This window comes from Solanum verrucosum, unplaced genomic scaffold (genome assembly GCF_900185275.1).
Source record: "Solanum verrucosum unplaced genomic scaffold, falcon-dt-bn FXZP01000217.1, whole genome shotgun sequence".
Taxonomy (NCBI): Eukaryota; Viridiplantae; Streptophyta; class Magnoliopsida; order Solanales; family Solanaceae; genus Solanum; species Solanum verrucosum.
Window position 1 is genome coordinate 1,216,978 of NW_026020032.1, and position 27,249 is coordinate 1,244,226.

Here is a 27,249-nt window from a genome sequence, read left to right on the forward strand (position 1 = left end):
TAACACAAAAAAAATAGCATAAATTAACATCTTGAGCTTTCAAATGTTATGCACCTCCCTACTCAATAAACAAAAACTAGCCAGAACAGTGGTATTATAGTCTTTGCCTTCTTTAGTGCTGTCTATCCAACAATTAATTTGATTGAATGCATATATGAGCCACGTTGGACTTTGTACAGCCTGATGGCTAACATTGTTACATTATGTTGTTTGACCATGCTGAATAAATACCTTGAAGCCAGCAGGTGAAATCGAATAAATTGATTTTATACTAGACACTAATACAACACGATGAACCAAAATTGGAATTGTTTAGAAGTTCTTCAGAATCTTCTCGGTTGAGACTCCATCTGCTACAAGAAGTGAAGTCACCTCCTGCAAGAAGAATCAGGGGATAGAAATTGTAAATCAGGGCCGAAGATCCAAACATATTGATGCTTATGTTAAACTGAAAGCTTCTGCACTCATGTCTAGTAATAAATAGTACATGGCACTCATAAACCAAGAATATTGAACCCCTTCAACAACAGGCAGGTTCTTCACAATTATACTGATTGGCAAGAAAAGTTACAGAAAATACTCCTTCCTAAATAATAAAGCAGTTCACAATAAGTAGGTAACATGTTACAACAATAATTGGCTTATGGATTCTCACGCTCTGTTTTTACCAGTTTGGATATCCATTAAACAGTGAAAGTTGCAGAAATTCTACATCAAAATAAGTGTTGTTTTAATATTTCAGTCACAAACTAAATCAACTCGCAGTTAGAGGAACAAGTCACTAAGTTTTAACCGAAAATGTTCGATGAAAATAAGCTGCCTGCAGAATTGCATTCCTCTTTTTTAGGTTACCTAAAATTCTTTGCACTTAAGGCGGATGCTGGAGCTGCTGGCTTATATGCAGATAATGACTTGCTTGTGTTTTTCCAAATATGCGGCAGGAAACTAGGGAAGTTTGTTATTCTTCTTCTTTTCAAGCAGAATTATATTGTGAATGAATTAAATCAATGTATCCAAGTGATATTCTTATTCCTACTTTCAGTTGGAGGAACGAGTCGCATTTATCTACCCGGTCGTGCCAATCCAAAACTATATATACACTTACCAAAAATGCACTTGCTAAAGCAAGTTACGAAGTAGACCTTTCTTAATGAAAGTTAAAATCCCATGGGCCTAATCCCATACAAACACCAAGACTTCCAAACTAAGCACCTTAATCAATGGACAAACGGAATCTAACCACTATGTTCTACACTCCTATTTTATAGAAATACATCCAAGCAAGTCTCTTGTCAAATTTTATCATCCTAAAACATATGTTGTTCAGACTCTTCAAAAATATCAACAGGTGCATGTTGGATCCCCAAAAGTAGTCTATTCTTGGAAAATCCGATACAGGTGCAACATCGAAAGAGAAGAGTCTGCGCAACTTAGCTCATAACTCATAATTTTCTATAGCAGAACTCAATTCATATTAGAGCTCTTATTCAATCAAAATTAATGTTTTCTTTTCAAGTTCTTCTTCGTAAGTTATTGACTACTACTATTATTTTCATGACAAGGGAATCCGCACGTTACCTTTCAAGTGCACACCGGGTGAACTCCAGTCTAGCATAATAGCTAGCAAATCACACAAGAGATGTACCGCACTAGGCAAGCCCCATGCGATGAGCTCGACCGAGAAAGCATGCAAGAGGTTTTGAACTTAAAACCCCCTACTCAACCAACTCAGTCGCCCTTAAGGGTGGTTACTTGTTTCATTAATAGTCCGAATATGAGGTAAAACACAATGAGAATCACAACAAATGAAGAACACTAAATTAATGAAGAAAAGCAGCAACTTTTACAGAAACTACCAAAAAGCATCTCATGGATTGTGTAAACCCACAAAGTGTTTATGGAAGTTAACAGTTTAATGAAGGATAGATCATTGTGCATTGTTTTCATTACTTTCCTTACAAGAGACAGCATTGGTAGTACACCATATAGGATTTACAACCAGCCAACTTTTTAAGTCCAGAAAGCATGTTATTTGGCAAAGTCATCGTTAAGTATTAAGTACTTCTACCACACCAAATTGTCACATTAACTGATGAGAATCACTTCTTCTGTTTGCCTTCTTAATCATCTTTTAATAATATATTCTACATCAAAATTTTCCCATCCATTGGATGTCTATAAGATTAATATCTTTGGAGTTGCGAATCCCTAGGTCAGGGTTACTGTTGGGCAGAGTTATTTTAGCAGTAGTGATCTAATTAATGCACCATAATGTCAAAATTATCAGCTTTCCTAATGCTCATCTGCTGTTTAACTGACTTAAAGCAAACATTAATTTTTGCTCTACAATCCATGGGATCGAATCTCAGCTCTTGATGTTCTAGATTACATATAGAAAGCCTTTATATCTTCCTATTGTAATCACTTTAGGTCTGGGTCACCATACAGCATGTCCAGGCATCTTATATTTATAATACTGTTCTACCATTCTCACACAAAATCTCGGCTCTCTTGATTCATAGATGAATAGTAAATGGTGAGGGGTCAAGTAGCAGTGAAACAAAAACAAAGTGCAAAATAAGAGAGACCATTAGCATCTCCAAAATGCAGAAAGAGCAAGGAAAGACACAAGATAGGAACAGCAAATCTTCTGAAGTAAACAAACTACAAACCTCAGCCATTTGCTTTTGACCACAGAGGACTGCTCCGGTAGATTGAGGATTAAAAATGTTTTTAGCTCGGGCAAATGCTGCCTGCAAAAGCAGATGGTAAAACAACCATTATTGTTGAGTAACAAAGAAAACCAAAATACGATGATAAGAGGATACCAATGTAAACATAATCATTACCTGAACATAGCCATCTTCACCTGTCCAAGCATCATCAGGCTGAGACAACACTGGCACAACCTTGACCCCAGAGGATGCCCAGTTTTCAAACCTATCCTGTAAAAGTTGAAGGGCAGAGAAATCAGACAACAGGTACAAAGTTTATCTTGTATTTCTGCCACAATGAAGAAAGAATTTGTTTACATGTTGCAAGCAAACAACAAACCTGATATGCCATTCTCTTCAAATTCCGTGCACCATAATATAGCCGAACATCAGATCTCTTGTCTGCACCAAACCCTGCCTCAATCAGGGATCTAATTGGGCTGCCAAAAATAGATTTGAGATCAAGGAATGAGCAACAGGCGAAAGAAAAACCGAACTAATTCAAAGAGAATCGTGAAACCTCAACATATTTTCCATCCTTTCACTAACACAAATATTAATATGAAAAGGATGAAACTGCATGATGCAAAGTTCAACCATTCACATTAGGAGAAGTAGGCTTGCAGCTATGTAATAGATCACATCTACAACCCAACGATCCATCTATTGAAAATTGCAGCTTTTAGCATTGGTGAACTTCAACTTGATAGAATCAGCTATGTACTCACAAGATGACAATCAAATGATGATTAGTGATTGGTTGCTAAAGTTCTAACCAGCTTACTGAAGCTAACTAGAAAAGAACTTAGAAAAAACTACTACAAAAGAACACCGAAATGTGATCTAAAGTCAAAGCGGCATCTCACACCTCTACACTAGGGAAAAATGCAAGAGCATCTAACAACTATGATATAAGTTGAGTTTGCAGAACATATTAACGATAGGCTTAGCTAGTAGATTTTTCAAGTAGTTTTCCTACAATCCAAGCTCATTTACAGCTTACTGAATATGCAATTGACTTCAAAAGTTTAACCATATAATCTCATCAACCATAAAAAGAGGTTCTTACAGAGAAAAACTATTCCATAAATCATTCATCTCAATTTAAACTCACTCTGGAATATATTAGCTTATCGCTGAACCAAATCTATCAAACAATCTCAAAAGCTCAACACAAAACGAAAATACTCCTCTATACTCCAGCACAAACGAAACTACAGAATAGAAAATCATTTTGGAAAGTAGTACAGAATCAAGCTTAAATTTTATGTTTCCGATCGAGTCATAGTTTACCTGATTCCAGATCCCGTAGCGAAAATCACGACCGTCTGATACTCTTCCGCAGGAGAGATTTGATCCAAATCAAATCCTTTCCCCATAACCTGACTCAACTCCACAACATCACCTTTCTGCAATCCACATAGTAGCTCCGCCGTAGAGCCAGAGATACTTTTCACAAGGAACTCAAATAAACCTTTTGCTGCAGCAAGCGAAGGCGGCGATGCAATCGCTAAAAACGACGGTTTCTCAACGTCAGGAATCCGAAGCTGAAGATACTGACCTGCCTTGGTGTGTGAGGTAGCTAGGTCAGGGTAATCGGACACGTCGATGGTGACGTGGAAGAGAGATTCAGCGGCAGGTGAAACGGTGACGAGAGGTGCGGTTGTCCAGAGATTAGTGTCTTGACGGACAGCTGCGGCGGCGGAGATGGAGAGACGACGACGGAGGTGGTGGTGGAGTGGTTTGAGGAGGGTCATGGATGAAGAAGGGTGGAGTGATTGGATACGGGAGGGAGCATGGGAACTGAGATGGGAGAGAGATGGATTTGGAAATGGAGAAAGGGAGAGAGAAAGGATTGACATTTTGTTTTCAATTATATGGTGAGAAGGAAGAATCGTAGAAACTAGAAAGCGCCGCCGAGAAGGGTGGAGAGGCAAGAGAATACGGCGGCGTGGGAATCTTATTTTTAAATCAAAATAAATTGGTAGTTTCCACGTGTTACTTCATGATAAGGTAGAGGAAAATGAAATCTACTACATCAAATATATATGTCCAAAAGGGGGAAATATCTCTTTAGTTGCACAAGATGTATAACGAGGAAGTGTGAAAGGTTGGCAATGTTATTTGAGAAGTATAAAAAAAGATCGAAAAAGTATTGAAAAGTAATATAACAAGATATGACTTTTTTTAAGTTATCAAGGGTAAGTATAATCTTAGTAGATAGTTGAGAATTACATCTTCAAGGATCTATCGGGAACTCTATTTCATAAGATGGGTATTGAGAATTACGTCTTCAAGGATCTATCAAGAACTCTATCTCATAAAATAGAAAATAAGATCTACATACAAGAACTCTATCTCATAAGTTAAGGGTAAGATCTACATACCCAAGCATATTACCATCGTAGTAAGCATCATATATATTCTGCCACAGACATGACCCTAACTAAGTACAAGTAGAAGGTAGCTTTAAATTATTGTCAAAACCACTCTAGTCAGCGTTTGGGATACACATACGACCAGAGTTCAAACTCTCAGTCAATTGAGCATGCATAGTCTACCAATAAAAAGTCCTCGACATTATCTCTCAAGAATGATCAGCAGAAGGGCAATTTTGAGACCAGTATTCACTATTCGACATGAATATTGATCCATTTACTGGGAATATACCACCATGACGACTAAAAGACTAGAGAAGATAAACATTATTACGACAGGCAAAAAACTGGAAACCAGAAAGTATTCAAGACGAAAGTAATGAAAAGACAACCCCTCATAATTTGGGCAACCAACATTCTCAAGATGAATTCAAAGTAAAATATACAAGTTTGCCGTTTTACCCCCTTTATTATGCGACATAACAGAGAGTCAAGGGTGGGTGTTTGGCAAGTAAGCCTTAGCTCCATGTCTTCTCTATCACAATTCCGGATTGCATATAAAAACAAAAACCAGAAAATCTTGGACCCCTTAGTCCTCCCAGGAAAAAATCCAAGTGTCACAGAAACTCAAATTATTTCTGTAGTTATCGATGAAGATAATGAAAGAAAGTTGCTGGAGTTAATAATAATCTAAGCTGCAGATTCCTTGGCAATCTTCTCTGCCTTGGCAATGACCTCCTCGATTCCACCGACCATATAGAATGATTGTTCTGAAAGGTCATCGTATTTCCCATCCAGGACTCCCTGCAAAAGTCAATTACAAAACGAAATAATCAGCAAATTGGTGCCTGAATATGCACAACATAGCAGGATGTTATCATCTCAGATACACTTCACCAAAAAATAGGGAGGAGGAAAAAATCATATAGCAACATTTAATTCATAAAGCATCACTACAACCTGCTGAGATGGTGGGCTATGCAATACCAGGAATAACGTGTAACAAAAGGTGTAGTAAAACAAAAAGTGTATGGTAACCTAAGCAAGTATAGGATGCTTTTCTAACCAACCACAGTATCTTACAACAAGATTCCAAATTGAGATTCGTTACCTGGAAACTGTTAATGCTCTCCTTCAAGTCAACATATTTTCCAGGAGCACCTGTGAAAACTTCGGCAACATGGAAAGGCTGACTGAGGAATCTCTGGATCTTACGTGCACGGGCAACAGTCATCTTATCATCTTCACTCAGCTCATCCATACCCAAAATGGCAATAATATCTTGAAGATTCTTGTAGTTTTGAAGAACTTTCTGTACCCCACGAGCAGTATTGTAATGATCTTCTCCCAAAATGTGAGGTGAGAGCATACGAGATGTAGAATCAAGTGGATCAACAGCAGGATAAATACCAAGCTCAGAAATCTGGTATCCAAAATACGCGAAGTCAGAAAATTGTAACTGCATTTTACTAGGGACAAAAAATAAAGTTATAGTTCAAGTTAAGAAACAGTATCATACTTGACGGGACAACACAGTTGTGGCATCCAAGTGAGCAAAGGTAGTTGCAGGGGCAGGATCTGTCAAGTCATCAGCAGGCACATAGATAGCCTGGACAGATGTAATAGAACCTTTCTTGGTTGTAGTGATACGCTCTTGAAGACCTCCAAGATCTGTAGCCAAAGTTGGTTGATAACCGACAGCAGATGGGATACGACCAAGCAAAGCAGAGACCTCTGAGTTAGCCTGTATTGATACAAAAGCAACTAGTAAGCAACGGTAGAGTGGTATAAAATAAGAGAACTTTAGCAGTCATAGGCAAGCCAACCTGGGTAAATCTGAAAATGTTGTCAATAAAGAGAAGCACATCCTGCCCCTCAGCATCTCTGAAGTGCTCAGCCACAGTCAATCCTGTAAGGCCAACACGGGCACGAGCACCAGGGGGCTCATTCATTTGACCATATACAAGAGCGCACTTGCTTTCACTCTAATCAATCCAATAAGACAAAATGTCAACAACAGGGGACAACACTGTGGACTAAAGGGGTATAGCAATTAATTCTGACTAAATAGAACACTTACTTGCTTTTCACCAAGCTTAATAACACCACTTTCAATCATTTCCCTGTACAAATCGTTGCCCTCACGAGTGCGTTCACCAACACCAGCAAAGACGGAGAAACCACCTGAAAGAGTTGAGCCTCATTCAGATAAGTTTCACACTGACTTACATGTGAAATAATAAGAAAACCCATAAGCAGCACTAACCATGTGCCTTTGCAACGTTGTTAATCAGTTCCATAATAAGCACGGTCTTTCCCACACCAGCACCACCAAAAAGCCCAATCTTTCCTCCCCTTTGGTAAGGGGCAAGAAGATCAACAACCTGGTTAGAAGTTAAGCAGCCATAATGAAATTGGCATTGTCATAACGTTGAGTAGAAATTACACTTCAGGAACCAATATATGCTCGGAAAGGGAGACACATACGAGAACATTGAATAAAATTGTTTGATTAGCATACCTTGATACCAGTAACAAGAATTTGTTGTTCAGTTGCCTGCTCAACAAAGGCAGGAGCTTCACGATGAATTGGCAAGAAGTGATCGGTTGCTGCAGCGATTTTCAGAGATAGAGATATAACTTTCAGAACTCTTCACACGGAACAAATAAAACAAGGGATAAAGTATTTAGGACTTACTAATGTCGCCTCTCTCATCAATAGGCTCTCCAATGACATTCATAATACGGCCAAGGGTGGACCTACCAACAGGGACCTGCCATCACAATGAAACCATCAGCTCAGCGCAAAAAAAGTAGTAAGTGAATGGCAAATGGATCTTCAACCCATATTCCCACTGAAAGCAGGATAACAACTGAGACGAAACATCAACTACTGCACCTCAACCCAAATTAGCTGGGTCAGCTATACAGCTACTACTCAATTAGTTTTCATTAAGGGTGAAAACAGAAGACAACAAAAAATTTAACACTGAACCCACACGTGACTGTGTTCCCCAGAGGAAGAGGGGGGACAAAACAAAACAATTTTCGAAAACATCAATGTTAGGAGGAAAAATTGAGTTGCAGAGTAGGAGTTTTTTACCATTCAATTGGGAGAAAATAAGTGGAATAATTAAAAAAAATTCACATCTCACAAAACAACATGAATTTCTTCCAGTAATGCAGTGGTAAATTCGGGTATCAATTGAAGCACTCTACAGTATCTCATTTGATTGTGAATAAAGATGAGCAAATCCACAAACCAATAGAGGCACATTTAAAGCACCAAAGGTACCTTGCAGGGAAAAATACAGGTTTTACTAGGAAAACCAATATTTTCCCACACATTAGGATCCAAACTACCACAATCAAGCATATGTACTACCATTCAGGAGCAAAGAACTGTTATTTACTACTTAGATAATCATAAGCAAGCCTACATGCAATTGACCCTGCTATAGTTACAGATTTACAGCTTCAACAACCTGCAATTTATATGAAAATAATGGTGCTATGATTGATTGACCAACCCAAATATCTAGATCAACAAAACATTTCATTAAAGCATAATAAAACCACAGATCTTGTAGAACTATCAAATAATATCATTTCCTAGAAAACATATTAAATAGATCACTCTCAAATTTCTAAACTCCTGAATTCCAACGCTATTGACTACAATATTAAACAAAGAAATGAATGGAAGTTCTAAACCAGTAAAGTAAATATCTTTGAAATATAATAGACTGAAAATAAACAATTTCCGATTACTCACAGTGATAGGAGACCCAGTGTTAAGGACGCGTTGACCACGCACAAGACCTTCAGTACCATCCATAGCAATAGTCCTAACCATATTCTCACCCAAATGCTGAGCAACCTCAAGCACAAGACGGATCTGGTTATCCAGAACCTCAAGAGCAGTAAGGATCGGAGGCAAACCTTCATCGAATCTCACATCCACGACAGCACCAATAACCTGGCACACTTTCCCGACCGCACCAGCGCCAGTGAACTCATCGGTGATCTTACCGGTAGGCTCATTACCAGAGGATTTAGGAGGTGTCGCTGACTTATCAGCCGGAGCAGCAGCTGAGGTAGCGTACTTAACAGCACGATTTAAGAGGAATCCCGCTGGGGAGGCGCGTGAAGTAGTTTTGGGGATGGAATTTGCCAATGGAGATCTGGAAATAGCGCCGCCGCGCTGGGCGGTTGATCGGAGGAGAGAGGCCATAAGCCTCCGTGACGCCATGGCGTTGATAGGGTTTGGTCTATTGAGAGAGAAAGGTGAGGTGTAGAGAGAAGAAGAGAGAATGCTAGGGTTAGTGAAAATGAGTAGAGAGACTTTTTATCTGCAGAGGTGCCGATGGGCGATGGGCGATGGCTGTAGTGTGAGTGAATCTGACCACTTCCACTCTGTTTATTTCTAGTTTGAATTTCGAGAGTCAAAAAAATTAATTTTAATTATTACTCTCGTAAAATATAAAATATTGAAAAAATAACATAACTACATAAGTTTTTGGGATAAGGATCTGAAAAATACCTCAACTTTGGTCGGATTTGTTGTTACGATACTAAACTTTCATAAGGATCTATTACCTCTCTAGACTATTTAGTACCGTATTTTTTACCCCTGAACTATTTAATAGTGTATTTTAAAGGTATATATGTGTCCACGTGGACACATTACTATTTATAATTTGGCATTATTTTTTATGTCCACGTGGACACATTACTATTTATAATTTGGCATTATTTTTTATGTCCACGTGGGTTAATATATATGTTTAAAATACGGTATTAAATAGTCTAGGGAGGTAATAGGTCTTCATGAAAGTTTAGTATCGCAACAGCAAATCCGACCAAAGTTGGGGTATTTCTCAGACCCTTATCCCTAAGTTTTTCTATCATAAATATCAATCAATTTAGTAAGCAATATCTACCTACTATCTCATAAATTAATAATTTTGTATCAAATTTCAAGTCAATGATATCATTTATTCAAATTGCAAGTCAAATATGTGCATCAAAGATACTAGATAAATACATGTTTGATATCAAATACATTCTGAAATATAAATACATAGGAAAGTGAGGCGAACGATAGAGAAAAGAGACAAATGAGAAAGTATGTGTATACAGATATGTGTGATCACAATACTTATTGATTGAAAAATCTCTCTCTATATATATATATGTGTGTGTGTATGGGGAGAGAGGACGAGAGGGGGGGAGAGAGGACAAAAGGCAAGAGAGAGAGGACGAGAGGGGGGGAGAAAGGACAAAAGGCGAGAGAGAGAGGAGAAAAGTGAACAAATAGGAGAGAGATGAACGAGAGAGTTAGTACATCTCAAATATATGTGAATCATGCTTGAATTTATTGTATATGAAATAAATCACATCTAATTTGATCCGCTTGTATATGGAGAAGTAAATGTGATATGAAAGGTAATTTCGAAAATTAAAGTGAAGGCATATAATTACGCTTTAAACTAATGAAATTGGTGTTGTTTGTTCATTTATTTATTATATATAAAGTATTATAAATCATAATAATTATAATTTTAAATATAAAATTAAATACTTAAATCTCATAATTAAAAATTGAAAGAAATGAAAATATATCGAAAAGGAAATTAAATGAGGGGTATTCAAATTGCCTTTTTCACTTTTTTTTTATATATAAAAGTTGTATTATGTGGAGTTCAAAAATATATTCCCAACTTTGGGGCGAATAATTCGAATGGTACATTGTTCACTTGTTTGGTTCGAATTGTTTAATGGGATAATTTCAAATATGTAGCAAAAAGTTATTAGTTTGTAAAAATTATAGTCAAGAAAATAAAAGGATGAACTATAGTCAAATTCGTTATTTATATATAGCTATTTGTAACAGTTAAATCATGGCTAAATAATGTTATTTCTACTTTTATTAGCCATGATTTATTTTTATTTTTTATTAGCTACGATTCGAGCATGGCTAAATATTTTTTATTTTATTTTTAATAACTAACAGTTAAGTAGTGTATATGAAACGTATCAATGATGTATACATAATGTATAAAAAATTAATTAAAAAATGTAAAATAATGTATAATAAACATGTATGAATATTGTGTAATTGGTATATGAATATGTATATATGATATATAAATAATTATGTAACGTATCTACATTGTATAAATAATTATGTTGTGTATATGCAATGTATCAATATTATATAAATCGTGTATAAATATGTATCAAATATCGTATAAATTGTATAGAAACATGTGTGTGTGTGTGTGTATATATAATGTACAAATAATTATGTATTGTATATATAATATATCAATATTGTATAAATGTGTATAATCGTGTATCAAATTATATAAATAATTATTTAATGTATCAACATTTATTTAACTATCATTCATTCTCACCTTAATAAATAAAAAATAAACAAAAATAATAAAAAGATATAAATATTCATTTTCCACCAAAAAGTGAAAAATTAAAGAAGGGGAAAAAAGCACAAAAAGATTTTTTTAATAGCGTTATTTAGCCACGGTTTAAGTCGTGGCTAGGTAGCAATAAACTGTGGCTTATATGTTGATTGCCTCAAATATGACCTTTTTATTCAAATTGAGGTATTTCAGATCATTTTGTAAAATTGAGCTCTAAAAATGGTTAATAAATGTTATGGACTCTCAGTTGGTGTAATTTCCCTTGTTTTATCTTAGAGAAGTTTTTAATCAAATTGTCATGGTCCAATATGGTACATACTGTCAATTTCGACGTAACAAATTTATTTCTTTGTAAGACTATACTATTATAAAATATGAATTAGGATTTTCAATAAGAGAGTTTAATTTATCTGTTTCTTGTTAGCTTTAGTTGCATTGTTAGGATTTTGAGTAAGGGAATTTAATTTATCTGTTTCTTGTTAGCTTTAGTTGCAGAGTCAGGATTTTCAGTAAGGGAATTTAATTTATCTGTTTCTTGTTAGGATTAGTGACGGAGCCAGGATTTTAATTAAAAGAGGTTACTTGGTTGTGTTACGTTTTTCCTATTATTTGCTAGATTTAGTTGCTATATATGTCTTATTTACTGTTGTATTCTCCTTTTTAAACAACTTTATTATGCGTTACTTGTATCGATGGTCTTTCCGTAACAATCTCTCTATCTCCATGAGGTAGGGTTAAGGTCTGTGATTCACTTGTGCGATTACATTGGTACGTTGTTGTTGCAAATTGATAATTGGTCTGCATGCAACCTTTTTGTGCTGTATGTTAACGAGCCCAACATTATTATTTTTTTACTCTAGTTTAAAAATAAGGTTTGCGCTCCACTTGTGGGTATATACTGGATATGTTGTTGTAAACTGATAATTGGTCTAACAGTAGTGGTGAATGCAGCCTCTGCTCTGCTTGTTAACTGACCTCAACATTTCTTGACTCAAGAGTTTACAAGTATGTGAAAAACTACTAAAATTTCAATAAATACTAAATCGGAAGTCCGCCTTTGTTGTTTAAGGATTATTTAGGTAACTTTGCGCGCTTTGTCTTAGATTCATTCTCCATGGCGATTATTTTGGTAAAGAATGAGTCATATGCATCATATTGAAGCATGTTTTACGGTCTTTCTTATGTTCTGACTTTTTTTCCTTTCGAAATATTTAGGACTCAAAATGACAATGATATGTCTGTAATCATTTAAAATTTATTAAATATAAATTTATAAAATGATTCGAATTATATTAAATTCATGAATATATTAGTTCAAATAAATATCATGAATTAATATAATTGGCCTAATTATTCATGTCCAATAAATATGAATTTAATTAAAGTCAAAATTAATTGATTTGGGCTATAGATGAGCCCAATTTGTTAAGTCCAATGTCATCTTATCCTAGATGCCCATTCTTTTGGTGTCACGTGGCAAATGACATGGCATGCCAAGTCAAACAAAGAAGCCAATAGGATCATGACGTCAAAGATGACAAACCCGCTCAAGCCCATATGCCATGTTACTTAAATCTGATTGGCCGAAGGGAATCTTGTTCCAGTCGCAACTCCTCTATTCTAAAACTATAAATAGGGGTTCTCATAATTTAGAAAAGGGACAAAAAAATTTAAATAAGAAGCTAGAGAAAATCCGTGGTACAAACGCCATAAAAGAATTCAAGCATTCAAGTTCAAGAACGATCAAGATCAAGACCATCAGATTCAAGAACAAGCTCAAAGCCCTTGAATTGAAACAAAAGTCAAGATCAAGATAAAGTTCAAATTCATTGAAGATTCAAGATCAAGCTTTAAAGCCCTTGAATTTATATTTGAAAAGGCGAATTGAGAGGAATCATAGAGATTGTAACACTCGCACTTTGAAATAATAAATACGATTGTTGCTATAATTTTCCGTTCTTAACTATTGTTTTCTCAACGCGAATTTTATTGTCTACAATCTCATAACGTTGAAGGGGACAAACTTGATAGACTTACCAATCTTCCTATTAATGTCAAACACCAGATTCAGGAGCAATTGTCTATGGAGGAAGCTACAAGAATGAGCGTTTTGTCTACACCGTGGAGATATGTTTGGGCTTCAAATCCCAAACTTGTATTTTCTCCTCAGGTTTGCCCGAGAAAGCCATTAACAGACGTTGTTGATACAATTCTGATGCAGCACTGTGGAGACATTAAGACATTCTACCTAAACATTTCATCAATACCTTGTTCTCAACACTCAGTTATCGATCAATGGATGCTTTTATTGTCAAGAAAAGGTGTCACTGATCTCACCCTTCGGAATCAATCCAATGCTCTTTACAAATTACCTTGAGCCTGTCCAACTGCATTTTCAAGCCGCCATGAGACTTTAGGGGTTTCCACAAGCTCAAAAACCTCACTCTACTTAAAGTTGTCTTGGAATTAAACGACGTTAGTACTTCTTTCTTGTGGATGCCATACCTTGTGACTCTGCAGGTGAGGGTGTGTAGTGGTTTTCCTGACTCGAAACTATATGCTCCAAGACTTTCTGAAATATTTTTCCTTACCATGACAACCGAAAACCTTGAGTTGAGTCATTTCATGGACTGTCGGAAGATGAAAACAGTTATACTTGTATCATCAAAACAGAATCAAGACAAACCGACAGTTACTACCTCAAGTGTTTTGCTACTGAAGCAGAGAGGCTCCCGGCATACCTCAACAGCTTGAATGCTATCACTATATTTGAGTTCGATTTTGATGATGAAGATCAAATATTTTCTCTTCTACGACTGCTTAGAGTTTCTCCGAATTTGGATGTCCTTCATTTAGTGTTGAGCTCGAAGAAGAAGAAGACAGATGGCATGGAAGTGAACGTCGTAAATCATTTTGAAGGACCAGCCTACAGGACACTAGGAGTACTGAGTTCGATTTTGATGATGAAGATCAAATATTTTCTCTTCTACGAATGCTTATAGTTTCTCCGAATTTGGATGTCCTTCATTTAGTGTTGAGCTCGAAGAAGAAGACAGATGGCATGGAAGTGAACGTCGTAAATAATTTTGAAGGACCAGCCTACAGGACACTAGGAGTACTGCACAAACTTCAGAGATTGATAATAAAAAGTTTCCATGGTTCAAAAATCAAAATGTTCTTTGTAAAGTTTATATTCGTGTCTGCACCTTTACTCCTGAAGACCATCATTCATGAATATGCAGAAATTGAAATTGAAAATGCATGTAAACCGTCGATCAAACACAAGCATCTTGACTCCGGATGGTTCGAGTCAGGTTGGAGGGTCAGTGGAAACACTAATGATGGCGTGGAAAAACAAAAAGACATCTTGACTCTTGTCTTTATAAATGACTAAAGAGTAGAGTATTCTGTAATATATTAGAACAAATCTTGACTTTGCCCAAACTTTTGCGCGGCAGCTTGGTGTACAAAACATTCCGTGTTCTTCTGTATAAACAGATCACACAAATGATAATGGCAGGTACCTCTCTTAAATGTGGGATTTATAAGCAAATAATGTAAAAATCCTTTACATGATTACATGTTGATGTATACAAGTTAAACTCGAAAAGAAAAGGTGTTTGTGACAAACACAAAGGAAATAAGAAAATATATATAGGGTGTTGGTATTTATTATTGTGCATTATTTGCAAATACATATAAGATTCATGTCTGCAAATTGCTAGATTTATGGTAATTTCACCATAAATATCAAGATCTCCCACAAGTGAAAAGTTGTGGGAGTAGTCTTATATGAGCTGAGATTTTGGGTCGTGACAGATCCAAAATCTCAGGTCATGATGAGTCTCTTCTCGAGTCTAGAGAGATCATGATCAGCAACTCGATGAGAGATACGTGTACATTCATGCACAAGCTTGCCATTATAGAAAAAATATTTATGTTTTTAGTACAATGAAGTCCGAAAAAAAAAATATATATGTTACAATCTTTACATTATAATGTTCTGCATTACAATTCTGACACTCTAATCTCTGCATAACTTGTGTGTCAACTGTCAACCAGACAACCTCTCATAGGAGTACATACACGACTTGTCATAGACGTCGAGCCAAGCATTGGAAAACGTGCACCACGCCACGATTCCTTGTCTTGTACAAAATGAAGAGGACACCCAAGAAGCCAACACAAAAACCAGGTGCAATTCCAGCATAAAACCACTTATGTTCATCAACATCTTGATCATGATCATCACCTTGAGGAGTTTGTTCATTTACATGAGATGTTCCATTGCCGTTGCAACTTTTCTTGATCAATATTCCACAAAGTCTAGGATTACCAACATAAAATGATTGATCATCCAAAGATTGGAGCTGATTTCCAGTAGGAATTGGACCCGAAAAATCGTTATATGACAAGTTCATGTAGCTCAAATAATTCAAAGAAGCTAAACTTTGAGGAATTGAACCAGAAAGTTTGTTATGTGACAAATCAAGTGACTCCAATTGCTTCAAATCACCTATCTTTTTTGGTATGCTCCCATTAAGACTATTTCTAGACAAATTCAAGTATTGAAAGTCAACCAATTTTGTTAACTCCTTAGGGATACCTCCAACAAGTTTATTTTCAGAAAGATCCAAAATTCTAAGAAACAAAATTTGTTCACCAACATACTCAAGTGGTATTCCTTTCATAAAACTTTCAACTCTTTGTCCAAATACTTCGCCAGGTCCACGAAAATTACCACACGAAAAGTTTCCAAAACAACTCGGAATAGTTCCATACAAGTTATTACCAGCAAGATTTAGCCAACATAGAGATGAGATTTGACATAGTTCTAATGGGATAACACCGTAAAATTGATTAGAATTTAGCCTCAAGAGTTCCAAACTCTGTAGCTTTTCGCCAATCCATGTAGGAAAAACATCCTTCAACTTGTTTTCTCCTAAGTCAAGTCTTTCTAACCATGTCAAATTTTGAAAAGACAAAGGGATTTTACCTTGTAAGTTGTTCTTTTGCAAATGCAAAAACCTTAGTGTCAAATCACCTAAAGAACTTGGGATTTCACCTTCAAGACTATTATCAGCCAAATTTAATGAACTCAACTCTTCCAAGTTACTCAAACATGAAGGGATTAGTCCGGATAACAGATTCTTTGAAAGATCAATCGAATTCAAAAGTTGAGCATCACACAACACGCTTATACCACCGACTAATTTGTTAACAGAGAGATCCAGAGTGGTCATGAACAACGTTATATTGCTCAACCAATTCGGGATCATATCAGAAATGTTAGCATCAGACATAATAAGAGTATCAAGAATTGACTGTTTTTGTAGCCATTGAGGAAAATCAGGCCCTACTTTTACTGAAGCCATCCCAATCTCTTTGACTTGGAAAGTTGGATACCAATTGGAACTCACATTCAAAACCAAGTTTTCGTTTTTAGACAAGTGCAATTTCATCAATTTGCTTAATTTTACAAAGTGGAGTTCAGAAACAATACCGGTGAATAAGTTCTCCGAGATATCTAGCTCTTCAAGATTCGATAACTGTCCAATACTCGAAGGAATGCTCCCATTCAACTTGTTGTTTGATATCCTTAGAAACCTCAAATTTGACAGCTTGCTTATTGAAGATGGAATTTCACCATATAATAAGCTATTAGTACTGTCAATAACTTCAAGATTCTTGTGCATTGACATTCCTTCAGGAAAGAAGTCACTGAATTTTGTATTTCCCATGTATAGCTCCTTCAAACGATTCTCGAGACAACTCGATGGATCTCTTATAAAAGTTGGAAGCAGTCCACTGATTTCATTATCTGACAAATCAAGCACACTTAATCGACAGAAAATGCTCGTTAAACCCTCGGGGATCAGCCCTTTTAACGTGTTAAATCTCAACTTAAGTACAGAAAGTGAAGTCAGATTTCCAAGTAAATGGAGACTAGAGAAGTGGATGTCATTCCCTAACAAATCCAAATAAACCAAGTTGTTCAACTTACTCAATGAACTCAACAACGAATCGCCAAATCCATTATTAGAAACATCTAATACTCTTAGTGAACTAAGCTTCTCAAGAACATTAGTTGGATCATCAAACTTGTTTTGACCACCAAGATGAAGATTCATGAGCATTGTAAGATTAGAAAACCATGGAGGGATGATGGAGGAATTCTCCGAGCTCATTCCAATCATGTTATCTCGGATATTGAGTGAACTAAGAGATGTGAAATTAACTTGTGTAAAAGAAGGCAAAATGTTGAGATTACAACCTTCTAAGTTCAATGAAAGCAATGAAGGCAACATGTTAATTGAATTCCAAAGATCTTTAGTATCTTCAATAACCAATTGAGAAAGATCAAAACTTTTCAAAGAAGAAAACTTAGATATCCAACGCAAACTATCAACTCTGAGATCATTTCCTGGTCCGATAACGTAGCCATAACATCCACCAAGATAAAGATGTTCTAATCTCGACAAATTCCCAAGATTTTTGGGAATATATCCACCAAAACCAGCACAGGAAAGATTAAGAAATCTCAAGTTCATTAACAATCCAAAAAAAGGTGGAATTTGGATACTTGAAAAGTAGTTGTGACTCAAGTCTAAGTAACTCAAATGTTTCAATTTAACCAAAGAAGGACTTAACTCGCCTCCCAAGAAGTTTTTAGTGTGATTGTCTAACACCCTTTGTGGATATTCACCATCTAGAAGATAATTCTTGTAATGCAAATCAATTTTGACAACATTTCCTGTTTTTTCATCACAAAAAACTCCATCCCATTTGCAACAATTTTGTCCTGTCCATGATGACAAACGATTCGAGTTATCAATTAGGCCATTCTTGAATTCAATGAGAGCTTTTTGGTCATTTTCAGAACAAGTTGTATTGGAATGATGAGTTTTCGTGAAACCAACTTCAAGATTGGTGACAAAAACAAGAAGTAGCAGAATCAAAAAGGGATGGTAGTTCATTTTTTTTAATTTGAGTATAGTGCTATTGTTCTGTTTTCTTGAGGGGTTTTAGCTTTTAAGAACTTCAATATCTGTTCTAAGTGTTGAAGGTATTGAAAAAATAGAAGTTTGTTGAGAGAATTCAATATGAATGGTAGACTATGTCAAGTTTGATTTTTGAGTTAAGAAGTGTGAAGTTGACATAATACTAGTTCGGCATAATACAAAAACATGATCATTAACTTGGGTTCAACGGATAACTATGCCCTCTAAATTTGAGTATGCACAAGTAGACACTTAAACTTGTATAAAATTGAATAAATAGACACACGTGTCCTACATGCCATAATACATGTAGGACACAAAATTTCCATGTAGGGTGCCATGTAGGACGGATGTGTCTATTTGTTTAATTTTATACAAGTTTAAATGTCTACTTGTGCACATCCAAAGTTAAAGGTCATAGTTGTCAACTGACATCAATTTAAGAGTCATGTTTATGTATTATGCCTACTAATTCTAATAGACTATATATTGAGTGTGCGAACATAGCTAGTTTCATGTTGATGATTGAAAAAAATGAAAGTAAATATAAGATGTAGGATGTATCGAGACTTGTATTGGAGTTACTAATGTACGAAAATAGCATGGGGCCCGACTCGCTGTCTTTGCTGACTAGTAGGCCATTTTACTATCTTTATTCAACACAGAGAGAAGTTTATGACATAGATGGTTATAAATACTCAAATAATTTGGGGTGACACATAATTAAAAGGGGAGGTGGGCGGTGCAAACAAAAAATCATGTACATTGAAAAGAAAAGGAAACTACGTGTATAAAATGTATGATAATATTCTTAATGATGTAAGGCTTGTTGGGGAAATCGTTCGAGTTTGACTCAAAGCGAATAATATTACATCTTGGTAAGATTATCGTTGGGTTCATTTAGCCAAATATTATGGTCAAAAACAGATTTAGGATCTTAATATGACTAGTTCAATTTTTAGATTCTTATCAATGAATTAAAATTATGAATTTGATATACTATAATGTTTATTAAAATTTTAGTATATATGTATATGACTTGGTCAACTTGACTTTTGCAAAGACTTGTCAATTTATATGTAGTGGAAAAAGACTGGCATCTTAATATGCTAGATTGCTAGTGAAATATATATATATATATATATATATATATATATTAATTTGACTATGGTGCACTCGTTTTTGCAATTACTTCAATATAGTGGAAAAAAAGACTGGGCTAGCCCAACTCGTGTATATTTCAATTAAATTCATCGAATATTTACCATTTTATATCAACATAAATATCAGATAGTCTTGGTATCATTATTGTTTTTTGTATAGAAATTATTTATTAGTTAATGATACTATAAGAGTATATATGTATATTGTTGTGGTATCATTAAGGTTTCTTGTTAAGAAATTACTTATTAGTCAATGATATTATAAGAGTATATATATATATGATATACCTTAATGATACCAATACAATATATATATATAATGATTTTGTATCAATTTAACGAAATTATCAGTCTTAATGATACCAATATAGTATCAGATACTGATTTAATATTAGTTAAGCGAAATTAGTAAAGAGATTATAGTGTAATTATTTAGTGAATATGAATGTAAATGGGTATATGTTTGTAATTATTTTACTTTTATGGGGTATTTGCTTATTTTCCCCTAGTCTTTATTCACTAAAGCTTAGACATATCAAAAGAAATAATGTGCGTATTTTTATATTCACAAATATTTGAATTTAATACTTTATGACTAACCATCTATTTCATTGATTACTAAGCTACACCCTCAAACACAACAATTCAATAACATTATTTCAAGCCATAAAGAGATGTAGAATTTCTCAAATGTTTACATTAGTGGGATAGATTTATAAGTTATAAACACCATAATATAAAAAATAATTATTTATACAATTTAACATATTATAATAATGTGTGTATTAGAAAGAAGATTGCATATGAATAAAATAATTTTGAAGTAGAATTTTAAAACTAGTATATTATTTTCATTTTTATCTTTTTATTTGTTAAGTAACTTGATGGATTAAATAAAACAAATTTAATAATTAAGAAAAAACAAATATAAAAACAAAGGGAGGTATATCATATATGCAATAATTAAAACAAAATTTTAATATATTTTCGCGGCTTTTTATGAAAATTCAAAAAACTCCCGCTATTTTTGAAATTGCTATTTATACCAATTTTCTAGTACGATTTGGCGGGTTTTCGATTAGGGTTTCGGATTCGGAGAATTTTCTAGAAAGATGAGCGCCGTCAACATTACGAACGTCGCCGTACTGGATAATCCGGCACCGTTTCTCAGTCCTTTCCAGTTTGAGATCTCGTATGAGTGCCTCGATGCTCTTAAAGACGGTAAAATTTTCGTTCTTCTGTCGTTTTATTTCCTTTTTGATGTCAAAATTGTTTGTTTTTGAGGAAAAATTAAGCAAATAGTTTGCAGTAGCAGCGGTGATATAGTTGTAAATGCGTTTTTAGTTGAGCTTTCGAAGTCAGAATTCAGAGCTTAGGTTTGTTAAGTTTGGAGCCTAGTTAGGTGGGAAAATTATTCAATTTGATATTTCTCTGTTGCGATGTGATTTAAATTTGTTATTTGAGAAGAGGAAATGAGATTATCGAGATGTCAATTCCTATTTATCATTGACTTTTTGGAACTTGATTGATTATTTTTAGCGGGTTAAAGTTTTCATGAAATGATGTTACTAAGTTAAATGTTTTATTACACTGCTACTTGTGCTATGTTAGAAAAAATAATTGTGATCATCTATCGAAAACAATCTCTCTATCACTGAGTTAGGTATAAAGTCTATGTACGCTTTGTCCTTCTCAGATCCCACTTTGTAGTTATGCAAGCATGCACCGGTAAGGTGACTAGAAAAAATTGTAACAACTGTCATACAAAGTGAAAACATGGTGTACAGTAAAATGCTTAGCTGAAAAGATACAAATAGATATGTTAATGAAATACGAGGCCTCAATCAAATGGGACAGTGGGTAGAGTCGAGCTTTTTTCAACTGAGGAGTAGCCTTTGGTCCTTCTTTTGGTGCACCTATAGAATTCCAAGTTGTATAGGAAATTGAGTGGAGGTGCTGCTACATAGTTGTTCTCATAGCATATCAGTTTTGAACTGAATTTCACTTGCTTTGTTGAGAAATCCTTTTGTTTCTAAGTCAGTTTCCAAGAATATACTGCAAGTAATGGTTGTGGGAAGGGTTCATTTCTGTTACCTGTTGCTAAGATTTCCCTATAGTTATGTGAATAAGACAAAAAGACTTGTCCACTTCAATATAAATCGTCCACTTCCACAACTTAATCTATATCGAAACTCTAAATATCAGAATAGCTTATATAGTTGTGTGGAACAAGGTTAGAGTAAAATTGGTAAGATCTTACTTTAGCTTTTGTGACACTACCTGCATCAATACTCATTCTCTTCCTGAAGCATTAGTGCATGAGTTGAGTAGTCTACTTTATCTTGAAAACCCCACTCAAAAGAATGTTCCCTCTAATACTTTCTCCTATTATCTAACGCTCTGATATGGGTCATTTAGAAAAGAGAAATAAGAGAGCATTTGAGGGGGTAGAGTCAAGTTTTACTCAGGTGAGGAGTAGCCTCTGCTCACTTATCTTCTTTTGGTGCACCTCTAAAGTTCCTTATTGTATAGAAGAATGGGTGGATTTTGTAGATTCTTTACCTTTTGGTATATCCTTTATATGCGACCAGCTCAACCATGTCTATGAATGAAATACTTTTACCTTACAAGAAAATAAATAAATCATCTAATGCTCTGATTAGTGATTACCCCCTTGTGTTAAGTGTCAACTATATATAATTTTTCCAGCATCTTGTGATTTGTCTCAACCCTCAATGGTTATTGGTTAGGACTTTTAGAAAGGATCTAAAATTAAGCAATCCCCAAAGAGAACCCCCTTGGGATCAGTAATTTTCTTGAACTACATTTCTTTTTGTTATGGTCACTATTCAAACAGTTTCCTTTTCCTTGTGCTCTTTTATTTGTCCTAGTTGTCATAGACTGTTCATAACTTCATGTAACTTAAGTTGTTACCGAAACTTTCTGTCTTGCATTCATGGTTCATCTTGTCTGAAAGATTGAAATTCTTTAAGGTTAAATTAGTTGAGTATGTGAATTTCGCAAATAGGATTTCCCTTCAGAAATCAGAAGTATCAACTCTACCTTCTGACCATTTCATTTGTTTCAGATTTAGAGTGGAAGCTGACTTATGTGGGATCTGCTGAGGATGATACTTATGACCAACAACTAGAAAGTGTTTTTGTTGGACCTGTAAATGTTGGGAAATATCGTTTTGTGCTTCAGGTAACGAATACTCTTTTTAACTTTTCAATCTCACTTAATTGTGCTAGAGATTGAGACTTATGCTGAAACCAATTTGCAGGCTGATCCCCCTGAACCATCCAAAATTCGCGAAGAAGATATTATTGGTGTCACAGTATTGCTATTAACATGCTCTTATGTGGGTCAAGAATTTATTCGAGTAGGATACTATGTGAACAATGATTATGATGATGAACAACTAAAAGAAGAACCGCCTCAGAAGGTTTTGGTTGATAGGATCCAGAGGAATATTTTGGTTGACAAACCTCGAGTCACAAAATTCCCCATTAATTTCCATCCAGAAAACAATGAAGATGGAGAACAAGCTCCTCCTCCTGACAATGCAACAGAAGAAAAGGTGCTTGGAGAAGAGCCTGTTTCTTCACCCAAGCAATGTAATGAGCAGTGTCCTCAAACTTGAGAAACAACAAGCAAGACAAACTGCTTTGGCTGTCAAAAAATTCTCCCTTCAGAGTTTGATATTTCAATGATGTAGTGTGCCATCTTGTTATAATCTACAAATCTTGAGTGTTGATGGTATATTTTTAATTTCTGCCTCAACATGTACACATCGATTGTTGTATCTGCTATAGTCATATCTAGCCGAGACAAGTGATTCTCAAACCAAATGTTGATTTGTAATCCAGTATTGAGTTACATGTGATTTCTGCAAACGTTTTATCTTTGATTGTTATACTAGATGATATTCCTGTCTCTTATTTGGTGCTTGAATTTCCATTTTGTGCTTTGTTCTTGTTTATATTGACTGGCTTGGACTTAGCTTGACGTTCAATCCTAGATGTCCGAAAGGAAACTGTGGAGTCAAAAACTTGGTAGTTATGGAACACTTACAGAAGCAGAATTTTGACAGAGGTTGTGATTGTTGTTCATTACTAAGTTATGCCAACAGATATGTCAAACTAGACAACTCTTGCGAGTCCTATAAGAAGAAACGTTGTATGTCACCCTTTTTCTGCGAAGAAGTTCACAGATCTCCCCATTTACCATGGGAGATAAACTTATCCAAGTCGATCTTTCCATGTATTTTTAGAAAAGGAAGAATTATGGAAAGAAGAAACCAAAAGTATTTACAATTGCAAGCACATTTCAATATTAGACAAAAAGAAAGCTATGAAGGAGAGAAACTGTGTCGCAGTCTAGCAGAACTTCAAGGAAACTACGTTACTTTCCTTATCTAGGTGCTAAGATATGTACCAATGTGTAATGCTTCAACAAATTATATAGATTTTATAGAATACTATGTTAAAAGAAGTCGTAATCTTATTAATAAAAGCAATTCTGAATATGCTCCTTGAAATGAGTAATAAACAGTGATATTAGTCCTTGGCACTTTGAATTTCCAGCAATACTGGTGTGAGATCAAGAACTTTCTCTTTTTTCATAAGTAAACAAAGTGGCAATTTCAGATGCCTTACTTCATCTTGGAAAAAGCTTTTGATGGTGTTTCTTATTGGCGGATCCTAGCATGGCAGGTGATTTATTCATACCTCTGTGATGCCTTAGTAGTTGCCACCAACGAAATTTGTTTATCACCTTCTTATTGCTATGTTGTTCTTTGTCTACTGGTCTACTGCTGCTATGTTTCGACTTCTTTGAATGCTGGATATGTTGCATCAGCCCCCGAGCAAGGGTATGAAATTGGTCCCCCTTCGGCTTTTTTCCATCTTGCTTGTCGATTGCTGACTTCCCAAACTTTTCCAAAGCCTTTTCTCCATATGTTTCATCCTTGCTTGATGAATAGTGACCGGGGAACCTTTTCCCTCTCTGCCTCAACAAAGATGTCTTTTTCTCCTTAGCTTTATCATCCTTACCATGATGGTGATGGTGGTGGTGATGATGGTGAAAAACTATTGCTAGCCTGTCTTTCAATTTCTTCCACCTCCCGTTATGTTTCTTTGATTTTTTCGAGTTAGCAGACTTGTAGGCACGTGCAGGACTTGACCTCTTTGATGAAGAATCTGCTGAGTAGTACGAGAGTTCTTCAAGATGGTCAGACCCTGAAGGATCAAGTGATGAGGATCTCTCCCCCTTTCTTTCATGAGGCCTTTCACTACTAATTGGGGATGAGTTACCCTCACGGCCACTGCCGCTTGAGCTGACCGTATAATCAGTTTGACTACTATCTCTTCGAGGATATGATTCCTCTTCTCCATAGCTGCTTGTTTCATCTGAATACTGTGTCTTGGTTTGAGCCTGCCTTGGCAAGGAATCATCTTTGTCACTACTGTAAGTGCTTGTCTGCTGCAAATCTGTCGAGCTGGAAGAGTAGGGTGAGCTTGAATGTGAAACCTCTGATTCCTGTTCATGCAAATGCCTTCTTCTCAGTTGTTTCATGCGATTCCTATTCTTCAGATATTTACTAGAATTCTGGTCCAAGTTTGCATAAGAGCTCCTGGATGGTTTGAATTGACCTAACTTGTGATTCAACGCTGATCGCCTCATTATTGACTTTTCTGAATAAGGTGAATCCATTCTGCTCTCATAAGTACCGGGCCAAGTTAGCTTGCTCCCGTGATCAATCAATCCTGGAGTGCCTATGTTGTTTCTCGAAATATCTGCTGCAGGCAGCCTGGCATTCAATTTTCCTAGCTGCCCAATTTTCTCGTTTGAAGGCATTTGGTTTTGGTTCAGGTTCTCGTTGACCAACATCGCAGGCAAAGCAGCATAATGATTCTGTCTTGAAGTACTATTATTTTGATCCTTTAATTGGCCCAACGGCTCAAATTGGTCAACAACAAACTGGATGCTCTGATGATTAATTATGTTTCCTCTCTGTATCTGCCACGGATGCTCTTCAACTAAGTCTAGCTCTGTAGACATATCACGATGCTCAGCAGGGACGATGTTTGCTACTATCTGTTGTTGTCTCAACTGATTTGACTGGAGACTAATTGACTCAGGAGGCGGCGATTGATCTGCTGAAATATTTGATATTCTGATTGATGGAATAGTATATCCCGGATACAGTGAACTTGATGTGCCTTTAGGTTCTTGACTGTATTGAGTAATCACTAGCTGTAGTGAGTCAAGTTTATCATTCTCGACAGCTCCCTCTATCTTCTTGATGGGACTAGCTAACTCTACTTGTGGCACAAAGTTAGTTATCGGTTTGAAGTTATGGTCAGCTGCATGTCTATCAGCAAGAACAAGGTCCTCAGCATCCATCTGCAAAGCTGAAATGTGCAGTTCGAGTTGTTTAATGACATCAGCAGTTGAGAGATGATCATGGTTCTGATCAGGTACCGATCTTATCAGACCAGAAAAGTTATGCACGGATTGTGTAAGATCATTAGCTGGTCTGTCTGATAAGGAAGCCACAGTTTCTGCACCGCTTGATATGCAATGGAGATCGAGCACTTCTTTCGGCTTTCTACTTTCAGTGCTTACTGATTGCAATGCTTCTTGTTGAATATCCCGAGAAAAACTGCCGAATAGACTATTCTGCTGTTCTTGCAACGGCACGACCTTTGTAGAATGTGAAGCTTCTATTTCAGAAGATTTAGTGTTTATACAAGGAACAAATGTCTTTTCAAATTTGGGGCGCTGACAGATTCTGCAAAACTTTCTTTTCTTTCCAGTTTCACTTGCACTGAATCTAAATTTTGGACGCTGCATGCTAGCTGTCTGAGTAACTGGAACGATAGATTCCTGCTTCTCTTTCGATAAGGTGGATTCCTCCATGACAACTGGCTCATTTCCACAACTTTGAATAACAGCTGAAGATTTTGACATGTCTAATAAAGCAAGAGGATGTTGCTTCACCATGTCAACCAGATGTTGAGGCTGAGGTAAGTTGTGCACATGCGCCTGCTGTGCTATGATCTGTGGGCAGTAGGAATGATACGATAAGTCTAAATAACAAAGATCTAACAATAAAGGTTCCCTCAGAAAGCAGAGAAATTTTTTACCACTGGTATTTACTAAGAAAAGGCCAATTTTTTGCACAAGAGATAAAAAGAAGAACCAGACAGGTACCTCAGAATGAGCCTTAAGAACATCATTCGTTGTTGTATCGAGTAAATTCTTTAACATGAGTCGCGCTTCATGGTCCAACTGTTTGAAGAAAAAAAACAAATACTGTCGGAAATAGGCGTTAAGAGTCCTAGACACGCGTATATAAGATGAAATAAAGGAGATATATTACTCCAAGATTGCTATCCCGACCATCAAACAGGCCAGATACTAGACATAGAACACAACACCACCTAAAATAAAATTTGGCCAGTCTACCACTTAAATATAATCCCCACCACCCTGGTATGCTTCTTCTACAAAAAGGACAGCCCGGTGCACAAAACAACCTC

General features: G+C 35.8%; 4 protein-coding genes across 4 annotated transcripts; 1 reads left to right on the forward strand and 3 right to left on the reverse strand.

Annotated features, from left to right (window-relative positions):
* Window positions 1-137: 137 nt before the first annotated feature.
* Window positions 138-4,676, reverse strand: LOC125821453 (fruit protein pKIWI502). Its single transcript, XM_049500866.1, has 5 exons — window positions 4,008-4,676; window positions 3,055-3,154; window positions 2,850-2,945; window positions 2,673-2,753; window positions 138-375 (listed from the first exon to the last, which is right to left on the reverse strand). The coding sequence occupies exons 1-5, from the start codon at window positions 4,574-4,576 to the stop codon at window positions 313-315; spliced, it is 909 nt and encodes a 302-aa protein (XP_049356823.1). The 5' UTR covers window positions 4,577-4,676; the 3' UTR covers window positions 138-312.
* Window positions 4,677-5,469: 793 nt separating this feature from the next.
* On the reverse strand, window positions 5,470-9,460 carry LOC125821374 (ATP synthase subunit beta, mitochondrial-like). The gene is made up of 9 exons (XM_049500786.1): window positions 8,868-9,460; window positions 7,791-7,866; window positions 7,614-7,702; window positions 7,359-7,476; window positions 7,173-7,276; window positions 6,919-7,077; window positions 6,612-6,836; window positions 6,204-6,515; window positions 5,470-5,896 (listed from the first exon to the last, which is right to left on the reverse strand). Exons 1-9 carry the CDS (start codon window positions 9,342-9,344, stop codon window positions 5,783-5,785), a joined length of 1,674 nt encoding a protein of 557 aa, XP_049356743.1. The 5' UTR covers window positions 9,345-9,460; the 3' UTR covers window positions 5,470-5,782.
* Window positions 9,461-15,632: 6,172 nt separating this feature from the next.
* Window positions 15,633-18,515, reverse strand: LOC125821434 (receptor-like protein EIX2). The gene has a single exon (XM_049500850.1). The coding sequence runs from the start codon at window positions 18,513-18,515 to the stop codon at window positions 15,633-15,635; it is 2,883 nt and encodes a 960-aa protein (XP_049356807.1).
* A 2,244-nt stretch (window positions 18,516-20,759) lies between these two features.
* Window positions 20,760-23,464, forward strand: LOC125821457 (probable histone chaperone ASF1A). The gene is made up of 3 exons (XM_049500871.1): window positions 20,760-20,923; window positions 22,791-22,906; window positions 22,986-23,464. The coding sequence occupies exons 1-3, from the start codon at window positions 20,815-20,817 to the stop codon at window positions 23,343-23,345; spliced, it is 585 nt and encodes a 194-aa protein (XP_049356828.1). The 5' UTR covers window positions 20,760-20,814; the 3' UTR covers window positions 23,346-23,464.
* Window positions 23,465-27,249: the final 3,785 nt, after the last annotated feature.

Bases quoted from the DNA above. Each gene is read 5' to 3' on its own strand.
- LOC125821453 (XM_049500866.1), bottom strand. From the start codon at position 4,576: ATGTCAATCCTTTCTCTCTCCCTTTCTCCATTTCCAAATCCATCTCTC. The intron at 3,155-4,007 runs GTAAACTATGAC...TATTTTTGGCAG, and splicing joins GCTACGGGATCTGGAATCAG to CCCAATTAGATCCCTGATTG. The intron at 2,754-2,849 runs GTAATGATTATG...CTGCTTTTGCAG, and splicing joins GTGAAGATGGCTATGTTCAG to GCAGCATTTGCCCGAGCTAA.
- LOC125821374 (XM_049500786.1), bottom strand. From the start codon at position 9,344: ATGGCGTCACGGAGGCTTATGGCCTCTCTCCTCCGATCAACCGCCCAG. The intron at 7,867-8,867 runs GTGAGTAATCGG...TTGTGATGGCAG, and splicing joins ACACTGGGTCTCCTATCACT to GTCCCTGTTGGTAGGTCCAC. The intron at 7,277-7,358 runs GTTAGTGCTGCT...CAACTCTTTCAG, and splicing joins CAACGTTGCAAAGGCACATG to GTGGTTTCTCCGTCTTTGCT.
- LOC125821457 (XM_049500871.1), top strand. From the start codon at position 20,815: ATGAGCGCCGTCAACATTACGAACGTCGCCGTACTGGATAATCCGGCA. The intron at 20,924-22,790 runs GTAAAATTTTCG...CATTTGTTTCAG, and splicing joins CCTCGATGCTCTTAAAGACG to ATTTAGAGTGGAAGCTGACT. The intron at 22,907-22,985 runs GTAACGAATACT...ACCAATTTGCAG, and splicing joins AATATCGTTTTGTGCTTCAG to GCTGATCCCCCTGAACCATC.
- LOC125821434 (XM_049500850.1), bottom strand. From the start codon at position 18,515: ATGAACTACCATCCCTTTTTGATTCTGCTACTTCTTGTTTTTGTCACC.